At 47.7% G+C, this 11,252-nt stretch overlaps 1 protein-coding gene across 1 annotated transcript; it reads left to right on the top strand.

Annotated features, from left to right (window-relative positions):
- Positions 1-4,132: 4,132 nt before the first annotated feature.
- Positions 4,133-5,248, top strand: LOC127325994 (cysteine-rich repeat secretory protein 55). Its single transcript, XM_051352835.2, has one exon. The coding sequence runs from the start codon at positions 4,220-4,222 to the stop codon at positions 5,033-5,035; it is 816 nt and encodes a 271-aa protein (XP_051208795.1). The 5' UTR covers positions 4,133-4,219; the 3' UTR covers positions 5,036-5,248.
- The last annotated feature ends 6,004 nt before the right edge of the window (positions 5,249-11,252 follow it).

The following is an 11,252-nucleotide window of genomic DNA, read 5'->3' as shown; positions in this document are numbered from 1 at the left end:
GCAGAATGAAGAAGCGGGAAATGCGAATAAGGAACATCCATGATGTTGGGTTCATTGACCCACACATCGTTAATTCACATGTGTTAGAACACCACCCCGCCGACGTGGAGGATGACCTGTGGCGGTTTATTAGAAAACAGCAACAGAAAAGTGATATTCTATTTCCTTACCATTTTGGGTGAGTGTTTCTGTCTTGAGCACATTCTCTTTTGTTTACTCCATGCATGGTATGTGGCTAATCGATGAGTTATGCATGACTGTGCATGTATCGTGTCCGCAGGTTACACTGGATTCTTATGGTAATTAAAGTTCAGACCTCCTCGGTTCTCGTCCACGACTCTCTGAATATGGATCCGGCGCTTTGGGGCGACATGAGAAAAATGATGCAAAAGTAATTATTTTCATTCATTTGCGCTCTATATCGATCGGCCTATTTCGTTCATCATTTCCTAATATCAAGTAACTAATTAATAACTCTCTTGTTTATTTAATTTTCTTTGCCTCGTAGGGTTTGGAGACGGTTCGTAGATACCAAGGTCGGTGAATTCAAAAAAGAGCTACATTTTAAAATCGCAGTGCGGACGACTGGGGATATTCAGCCACCGGGGACCAATCTATGTGGATACTATGTTTGTGAGAGGATCCGGAGATACTGCAATGAGCGGGACCAGAAGTGTGAGAACAACATCATGAGGAATAACCTCCGGAAGACGCTTAGTCCAGAAGCTCGCTTCCGACCACTTCAAGAGGAACTAGCTGGATGGTTGGCGAGGGAAGTCATCGATCCTAGAGGAGAACACTATTACGATGACGTAGAACTTTATATGCACCAGAATTTGTAACTAACTTGTTCAAAATTGTATATGGTCATCCGATATTGAATATATATTGTATATGGTCATCCGATATTGAATATATATTGTATATTCCTCTTGAATTCTTTTTGGTTCTAATTTCAAATTTGTTTGAAATTGTACATTCATATGCATGTATGTAGTACCGTAGAATATGTGAAACTCCTTCAAAATTAAAACCCAAAAGAAATAAAATAATACAAATTAAAGAGAAACCAGATTTAGGGGGAGGGGGGGCTAAACCCTAAACCCTGCGGAGGCCTTTAGTCGCGGTTGGCCAGAAGAACCGCGACTAAAGGTCCTCCGCCACTGCGCCGCCCTGCGGCCCACGTGGACGGGCCTTTAGTCGCGGTTCATAAGGAACCGCGACTAAAGGGGGGGGGCCTTTAGTCGCGCTACTTTGGTCGCGGTTGCGCCACCGCGACTAATGGCAGTTGCCAACCGCGACCAAAGCCCCTTTTTCCACCAGTGTAAGTTGTGGGACCCGCGAGGATCACATAATACTACCACTAACCTGGGGCCGACTGTCGCACATAGGCTATTTGGGCCATCTTAGCTATCGCACGAGAGCTATTTCCACCAACAACGTCGCATTCTGAACGCGTTTCTTCAACGACGTCGCATAGGAGCTATTGACCCGACGATCGAACAAGAAGAGAACGCTCTCGTACGTACGTACAATGTTTGTTTATATCTCTAGATGGAAGAGGAGTAGATGGTTTTTGGTCGTGCTTTTTTCCCCTTGAATTTATAGGCGCACGTACAAACGTACGACGTATGCACATGAGTTCAACTCATACCAAACTCTAATTTTCTAAATTTTGGTTTTGGAAATCTATCAGCAAGTCCACCTCTCAATGGACGTGTCAAACAAAAAACACCTCGATGGATCGTGCTACGCCGCGGCTAAACTTACGTGGACAGCAAACAAACTTAATTATCTCCATGGATGGACTTATTATTTTCTAATGTCCGGACAACTAAGAAAAAATTTGGGTTAAAATTCCGACCGTGCTGTTTTATGCATGCTTCCTGCAATTTTTTTAAAACAGAGGTAAAAACTTTGCCTTATTCATGACTCGGTTGGTTCCCTCGAGATCACAGTACTCCCTCCGTCCCAGTTCGCAAGGCAAAGTTTTCAAATATCTTGGCCCAAGGTGAATTCTCATTGGCTCTAAATTTTCATGTAAAAACGTTAACATCGGCGCTGCAATTAATTGGGAAATAAAAAAGAACTTTATTTTCTACCCTTTAATTCACACATGGTGCATGCAAAGTACTAATGAGCCTAGTTTTACACGGTGGGATACGAAAGGAGGAGCCTTTTGCATGCAATAATGAATCAGTTTTACTCCCACATTAAATGCAAATGTGCCTAGGAGGTGAGGCATTTTGGGACAAATATTTTTTGGAACTTTGCCTTGCGAACTGGGACGGAGGGAGTATTAATATCGGGCATACATTTAAGTAAAATTTAGTCTCCTTTATATGAATCTATTTCACAATACTCCATCCATTCCAATGAATTAGGCGTCCTTGTTTTGCGTGTTTTTCTTTAACTAAAAATTACTCAAAATATATAACTATTTCTCATATAAAATTAGCATTATTAAGAATATTATTTTTAATACGAATTCAACGATACTAATTACATACAATATAATCACTACTTGGTTGCTCAAATTTTTAGTCAAAGTTTGTCTTAATTTTTTAATACGCATGCGGCTTATTCATTGAAATGGAGGTAGTCACTGTTAGAGAACATGTCTACTCTACCCATACGGAAGGGCTTTTAGTCCCGGTTTGCCATCGGCCGGGATTGCCAAAACAGGACTAATGCCCCAACCTTTACTCCCGATTGACTTGCAAACCGGGACTAAAGGTCATAGATGTGGCAACGATATGAAAACAAATAGTCATTTATTTGTAATGAATACAACTAATCTTTTAATTTGATTATAGTGGAACCAACCAGAAGTAAATGTCCTTTTTAGGATTTTCAATTTTCCAACCTTTTAGATACTTTGGCGCAAATAAAAAGGTATTTAGTTCCGGTTTGTCATACAAACCGGGACTAAAGATGCTTGCGTCTTGACGCACCCGCCTCCTCTCCTTTAGTCCCGGCTTGTATCACAAATCGGAACTAGAGGTCCTGATCGAACTGGGACTAGATGTGGCCGCGCGTTCTAACCGTTAGAACCGGGACTATTGCTAGCAATAGTTTCGAATCATATCACGGCCAGAACAAATACTGCTTGCGGCTCCTAACAAAAGACCAGTTTCCTAATAGTGAGTATAAGATATTTGAAAGTGAGAGGTCGATATCAATTAGTAAGTGATATCTTGGGTACATCACCAAAACTTGATAGGTGGCCCATATTTAGGCACTGCTACTTATGGTACATGACCAAACACACTCATACTTAACTGTTGTCAACTTGAGGTGTAACAATATCTTTAGTCGGGCGATGGATGTCTATTCCGCCAGAAATAATAGAGAATCATGTCGGAAACCAAAAAAATAAAGATAGTAAGAGGCCTTAGATCCAAACAAACAGAGACAGCGAGTGCCTGGCCTGATGGGAAAGCTTAAACGTTAGCAAATGAAATCCATGTCTTTTCTGTGTAACAAAGGTGGGTATTTGAGTGCCCGACGTACCAAGGCGGCGACCTAGTTTCAGTCGTCTACACATCCATCCAAAAAATCGTTGACGAGTAACTAATATGATCGCCACCGACGCGGACAGCGACCCAGTCCCAACAAACGGCCATTTCCAACACTCACCCAGTCTACGGATTGCTGTTAATTTTGCTAACCAGTGGTTTAGTTACGGTTACGCAACACTTTTGTTTTGGGTTGGATTGAGGTGGCCATATGACCTAGCTAAGCTAATTAAGGCCCGAAGCTTGCAGTTCGCCCATCTAGAAGTAGGCTCAGTCGTTCGCTTGCAGTTCTAGACATGACATAGCTAGCTCTGCTGAAGGATCTAATCGTCAACAGGTCAACAGCGTAGAAAATTCGGAGTATATGTGTGCCGACGTGGGAAATTTGGCTGATCGCCAACACCACGTACTACCCAAAGAATAATAATTCATGGACTAGTCTGCACGATCTAGAGATGACAGGAATCACAGGATCAAGTGCTGCCACAGACACAGTCTCCATCCATTAAAACACAAGAGACTTGCATGCATCTCGTCAATTCTGGCTGCGCAATTTGGCAGCTAGCTATTAGCATGCATGGACCAAGAACCCATCAGTCTATCACCCATGTATCACTCGTCGCCATACTCTATAAGAATCTCACCCATGCATGCAACCAAAGTAGTACCAGCTAGCTAGCCACACATCCGACCCGGCCACAATGGCGTCCTCCTCGTCTCCGACGCTGCTCCTACTGCTGCTGGCGCCGCTCCTGCTTGCCATGGCGCGGCCCTGCACCGGCGCGGACCCGATCTCCACGGTCTGCTCCAAGAACGGCACCAGCGCGCAGACGCAGGCCAGCATCGACCAAGTCCTCTCGTCGCTCGTCCCGCGCGCGTCCGCTGCCTACTACGCCACGGCCACCGCCGGCCGCTCACCCTCAACCATCTACGGCCTCGCGCAGTGCCGCGGCGACGTGACAAGGCAGGACTGTGCGCTCTGCATCGCCGCCGCGGCGCGGGAGGTCGCGTCCTCCTGCCGCGGCAGCGCCGACGGGCGGATCTTCTACGACTACTGCCTCCTCCGCTACTCGGACGCCAACTTCATCGGCCTCCCGGACACCGGGTACACGCTCATCCTCCTCAACACCCAGAACGCCACCGGCGTCGACCTGGCCGCGTTCGACCGGGCGCAGGCCAAGCTCATGTCCCGCGTCGCCGCCGAGGCCGGCCAGGGCGCCAGCAAGGGACTGGCGAGGGACACCGCGCGGCTCGGCGGCGGCGGGGCCGCCGCCAAGACGACCATCTACGGGCTCGGGTGGTGCACGTTGGACATCACGGCGGCGGACTGCGGGCTGTGCGTGGCGCAGGCGGTGGCGGAGCTCCCCAACTACTGCCGGTACCGGCGCGGGTGCCGCGTCATGTACAGCAGCTGCATAGCGCGCTACGAAACCTACCCGTTCTTCTTCCCGCTCGACGGCGGCGCCGAGCCAGCCGACCTGGCCGGGCATCTCGAGAAGATCGTCATCAACCAGTGATGAGTGAAGACTGGAGTGCATGCATGTGCTTTGCTACCTAATTAAGCTGCCTTCTTGTTGTACGTACGTGGTGGTGACCATTTGTTAGTGCCTGGCTAGCTTGTAGCTAGCTGAGAATGTATGCGGGGTCCAAATAATTTCAGCAGCCACGTGTTCATGCATATTCGGATAAGTTTGCAAGAATAAACACAAAACCAGCCCTTTTCATTGTCCCTTAAATGTTTTTGAGAGACAAAACAATCCAGCTTGCTAGAAATACTCCTCCATCTCCTCCAACCCAAAAGTCCAAAACCACACCTAATAAGCTCCAAGTGCTGGCCTGAAATTCCGATTCAGAGCATCTCCACCGACGCCTCCAAATAGTTACCGGCAGAGGCGCCGGCACTTTCATATGGGGGACACCAGCACGGCATCCTCTATTTGGGGGAGTTGTTCCCACACCGACGCCCCCAAATCGGCGGCCCTGATAAATGTTTATTTTACATAAACTACATATTTATACATGTAGTTTCATTTCAATGTCATTCAGGATCGAGGAATGAATAATATTTTGGGCAAATCCGAGTAAAACATTATTCACTCCTCGACCCCGGATGACATGTGAAACCTGCTTCATCTCTAGCCTACTACCTACTGGCCACCCGGCTCTACGGAGGTGGACGATCGATCGCTGCTCTCTCCGGTGCTCTCTCCCCTACTCTCTCCATTGCTCCTCCGTTGTCGATCCCCCGCCGCTCTCTCCGCCACGAACATCAAGTACGCGTCTCTATCCGCGGCCGCCCCCTCCTAATGCAGCAGCTGCTCCAGCTCCTCCCGCCGCCGACGGTGATCCAACTCCCGCCTCTATAGCCGGAGCTGCATATCCGCCAAACGCCGCCGCTCGTAGACTTCATCCTGACGCTGTGTCTCCTCCCGCTGCAACCGCCGCTGCGCAAGCTCCTCCCACCCCTTCTGTTGACGCGTCTCCCACTGGCTCTAGCTCTGCGCCTCCCGCGGCCGCCGCGCCTCCAGGAACTCTAGCCGCTCCGCCACCTAGTGCTCCAGCCGCTCCGCCTCCTCCCGCTGCTGCCGCTCTGCCTCCCGCCGCGTCTCCCGCCGCCGCGGCGCCTCCTCGCGCTCCCGCCGCTCCGCCTCCTAGCCCTGCCGCTCGTCCACGACATAGGCATCTACGGTCGCTGCAACCACCGCCTCCTCCCACGCCTTATACTCTGCGAGTTGTTGGTCCACTTCCACGACTTCTACGACCGCCTCTAGCGCCGCCTCGTCCCACGAATCCAACATTCTGCTATTTTTTTTAGAATTTTTGCATCAATGACCCCGGGGGAGGAGGGATAACATAGACCACCGGCGAGGCGGGAAAGCTCCCATGTGGTGTCGCGGCGGGAGAATTTCCCGCGCGGCGTTGTGGCGGAAGAGTTTCCAGCCCGGCGTCGTGGCGGTAAAATATCCGCGCAGTGCCCTGATGTCACTGACAGGCGGCTCCCACGCCCAAAATTTTCCGCCTCGCGAGGAGCCGACGCCCGATTCGCACCCTTGGCCAAGGGCCGACACGGGGTTGCCGACGCTTCTATTGGGCTCGGGAAAGCGCCGGCGCAATTTGGGGCGCGCCGGTGTGAGCCCATTTTCGCTCCCAGCCCCCAAATCGGTATCAGGGCCGCTATGGGGGCACCGGTGGAGATGTTGTCATCCCCCATCGTCTAGTCTACTCCCCCTTTCCCACCGGATGTATCTTGATGCCGCCCTGCACCTCAACCAACCCTCAAATTGCGCTATTCAACGGAAGAGGGCCGCCATGCTGGATCTATCGCTGCAGCCATTAGAGGGGGCGGAGCTCCACTGGACCTCCCTGGTGGTTGTGCAACCTCCCTGGAATGGCCATGCGATTGTTGTTTGGTACTAGACTTTTTATGGGTAATAATAGGCATAATACTCACACGTATTTGGTGAAACCTCCACCTCCACTCAATCCACTCAAATCCCCATAAAACACCAATCCCTAATTTCCAATCCACAAGTTAGGTGTAGTGTATTGGGTATTGAAGAAAAAACGCACTAGCATTTTGGAAAAAGTCGGCATTAAACTCCTGACGCAGCTGCTGCTCCTCCTCCCGCCGCTGACGGCCATCCAACTCCTGCCTCTGTAGTCAGAGCTGCATCTCCGCCAAACGCCGCCGCTCGTAGAGTCCATCGTAACGCTACGTCTCCTCTCGCTCCAACCGCCGCAGCGCAAGCTCCTCCCACCCCTTCTGCTGGCACGCCTCCCACCGGCGTTGGATCAGTGCCTCCCGTCGCCACCGCGCCTCCAGGAACTCCAACCGCTCCGCCTCCTCGCGCTCCAGCCTCTCCACCTCCTCCTGCTGCCGCCACTCCGCCTCCCGCCGCGCCTCCCGCCGCCGCCGCGCTGATAAGGGGTTGCCCGATCTTCTCAGTAAGCACAGTGGTGATGATGAACACATGATGAACACAACGGAGATAACACGATGATGAGGTGGAGATAACTTGTATGAGCCGACGAAGTCTCTCAATTGATTCATGTCGCCAATGCAACAGCGCTTAACCCTGCAAGCTATTCGCAACTCCACACACTTGCGCACGTAGCCGCTGACCACGAAGCGGTAAATTACAACAGTCTAATTCCCAATGGAATAGCAGATCACACAAAAATTTAAGTAGCAAAACACCAGATCGATGCGAATTGGTGTATAGATTCAATAGAGTTGCAAAAAAATCAACTATGAACTAGGGTTTATCTTAAACATGGTCTAAAACTATTATGGGGGCGTCCTGGGCACTTATATAGGGGTTCAGGACGACAAGAAGTCAAAAAATAACAATAATAACCGACCCAGATCAGGATCTGGTCGAGACTGACTCGGACACGGCCGGCCTAGGGGCCGGTCGACCAGGCCAGGGGCCGGGCGGGCTGGTCGGAACCGAACCAGGCGCCGGGCTAGATCCGGATGGGGGTTCCAGGGTACCTGGATCGTGCCCGGATGGCACAGGTCCAGGAGGCGGCGGGCGCCGGGCTCGTCCGGCATAGGAGCCGGTTTGGCCGGGCGTGGGGCTGGCCGTCCTGGACTTTATCTTCCTCCTTCGCGCATGCCTCCCTCTCCTCCATCGCGCATCCATGAGGTGTCTTAATGTCCAACACCATGTCCAGTTGTTTTCCTCCTCCTCGTGTGGTGCTTCCTTTATCCTCGTACCTAAGCATACACAAGTCAAAGGATTAAGGTAGTATAAAATTCTCATCAATCAAAGTCTCGTTTAAGAACAAGTTCACATGTTGTTTAAGTAGCTTCGCACGAGCTCTTGTTATAGGTCCAATTTTGACTTCATTGGACTTGAGCTTCAGAGCAACATCTTCTTCATCTTGCAATGACGGAGGTAATGGTTCAGTAGGGATGTCCTCATCATCTCCACCCCCTTCAAAAGGTGTCAACCTCGATGCTCCAAGGTCTCTGTCATATGGTGTCAAATCAGCAACATTGAAAGAATTACTGACACCAAACTCATCAGTTGGAAGATCTATAGAGTACGCATTGTCATTGATATTGGCAATCACTTTGTAAGGACCAACACCACGAGGAAGCAACTTGGACTTCCGTAAGTTCGGGAACCTATCCTTGCGAAAATGAACCCAGACCATATCACCAGGCTTGAACAACATCTTCTTACGCTTCTTGTTCATCCTTGCAACATTGTTCTTGCCTTTCTTCTCAATTACCTATTTAGTCTTCTCATATATCTTCCGTACAAAATCTACCCTCTTTGATGCCTCCATATTGACTCTCTCATGTATGGGTAGAGGCAACAAGTCAAGTGCAGTAATGGGTTTGAAACCATACACCACCTCAAATGGACACAACTCTGTGGTAGAATGTAACGCCCTGTTGTAAGCAAACTCCAAATGCGGCAAACAATCTTCCCACTCCTTCAAGTTCTTCTTGATCATGGATCTCAGCAATTGTGACAATGTCCTATTCACCACCTCAGTTTGACCATCAGTTTGGGGATGATAAGTAGTGCTGAAAAGTAGCTTCGTCCCCAGCTTTCCCCAAAGTGTCTTCCAGAAGTAGCTCATAAACTTCACGTCACGATCAAAAACAATAGTCTTTGGGACTCCATGTAGACGTACAATCTCCCTGAAAAACATGTTAGCAGTATGCGACGCATCGTCGCTCTTGTGGCAGGCAATAAAGTGTGACATCTTAGAAAATCTATCCACTACCACAAATATAGAATCATGGCCTCTTTTACTACGCGGCAAACACAACACAAAATCCATAGTAATATCTTCCCATGGTGTAGTAGGTGCCGGTAAAGGAGTATACAAACCGTGAGGCTTCAGCTGGGACTTGGACTTGTTGCAAGTAATGCATTTCTTCATATACCTGTCCACATCCCGCCTCATCTTTGGCTAATATAAGTGATCAGCGAGTATAAGTAGCGTCTTCTCACTCCCAAAGTGACCCATCAAACCTTCAGCATGTGATTCCTGCAATAAGAGCAAACGCGCAGACGATTCTGGAACACATAGTTTGTTAGCTCTAAACAAGAATCCGTCATGTATGTGATATTTTTTCCATGCTTTACCAATAGCACACAAGCGATATGGTTCAGCAAAATCATGATCAGTAGCATACAAATCACATAGAATATCTAGTACAGGAATTTTAACATCAAGATGAGTTAACAACATGTTCTTCCTATATAGAGCATCAGCAACAATATTATCTTTTCCCTAAATGCTTAATAATGTATGGAAAAGACTCAATGAATTCAACCCACTTAGCAAGACGCCTATGCAAGTTAGATTGAGCTTTCAGATATTTCAAAGCTTCATGATCAAAATGTGTGATAAATTCTTTTGGCCACAAATAATGTTGCCAAACCTCAAGAAATCTAATTAAAGCATACAATTCTTCATCATAGATAGTTCAACTTAGAACCAGAAAGTTTCTCAGAAAAATATGCAATTGGGCGACTCTCTTGCATCAACAGACCACCAATTCCAATACCACTAGCATCACATTCAATCTCAAATTGCTTATTGAAATCAGGAATTGCAAGCAACGGTGCAGAAGTTAACATACATTTCATTTCATCAAATGCATGATCTTGGGCTGCACCCCACTCAAATGCAACACCCTTTTTAGTCAATTCATTCAAAGGTGCAACAATAGTACTAAAATTAGGCACAAATCTTCTATAAAACCCAGCAAGACCATGAAAACTTCTTACTTGACTCACATTCATGGGAGTATGCCAGTTTTGAATTGCTTCAATTTTAGATGAATCTACCTCTACTCCATGCTTAGAGACAACATAAACCAGAAATATGACCTTATCTTTGCAAAATGTGCACTTCTCAAGATTACCAAAGAGTTTATTATCACGCAACACTTGCAAAACTTGTCGAATATGCATAGTATGATCAGATTCATTGCGGGTGTAAATTAATATGTCATCAAAATACACAACCAGAAACTTGCCAATAAAATCACGAAAAACATGGTTCATCAGTCTCAAGGAAGTGCCAGGTGCATTAGTTAAACCAAAAGGCATTACTAACCACTCATATAAACCAAATTTTGTTTTAAAGGCCGTTTTCCATTCATCCTCCTCTTTCATCCTAATTTGATGATAACCACTACGCAAATCAATTTTAGAGAAAACAACAGCACCACTCAATTCATCTAGCATATCCTCTAAACGGGGAATAGGATGATGATATCGAATAGTAATGTTGTTTATCGCTCTACAATCTACACACATGCGCCATGTACCATCTTTCTTAGGAACTAAAATAACAGGAACAACACAAGGACTTAGGCTTATGCGAATATAACCTTTGTCGAGTAGCGCTTGCACTTGTTTCTGTATTTCCATTGTCTCTTCGGGGTTCGTTCTGTATGGCGCCCTATTGGGCAGCGAGGCGCCGGGGATCAAGTCAATTTGATGCTCAATACCATGCAATGGTGGCAATCCTGCGGGCACCTCCTCCGGAAACACGTCGTTAAATTCCTATAAAACACGAGAAACACCAAGAGAAATAGGGGTTGTGGTGTTAGAAACCAAAACCTCACCCTTGTACATGAGCACAAGAGGCATGGCTGTAGGATCCTCACTAAATTCTCGCATATCCTCTCTGGTGGCTAATATCACTAAGGAATTCACTCTCTTACTTTTCGTTATATCACTCACGGTATTACAATTC

The sequence above is a fragment of the Lolium perenne genome, chromosome 1, assembly GCF_019359855.2.
Source record: "Lolium perenne isolate Kyuss_39 chromosome 1, Kyuss_2.0, whole genome shotgun sequence".
In the NCBI taxonomy this organism is placed as follows: domain Eukaryota; kingdom Viridiplantae; phylum Streptophyta; class Magnoliopsida; order Poales; family Poaceae; genus Lolium; species Lolium perenne.
Note: the sequence above shows the minus strand (reverse complement) of the source record. Positions and strands in the feature narration are given on the sequence as shown.

Excerpts from the sequence above, each read along its gene's own strand:
- LOC127325994 (XM_051352835.2), top strand. The coding sequence starts at position 4,220 with ATGGCGTCCTCCTCGTCTCCGACGCTGCTCCTACTGCTGCTGGCGCCG.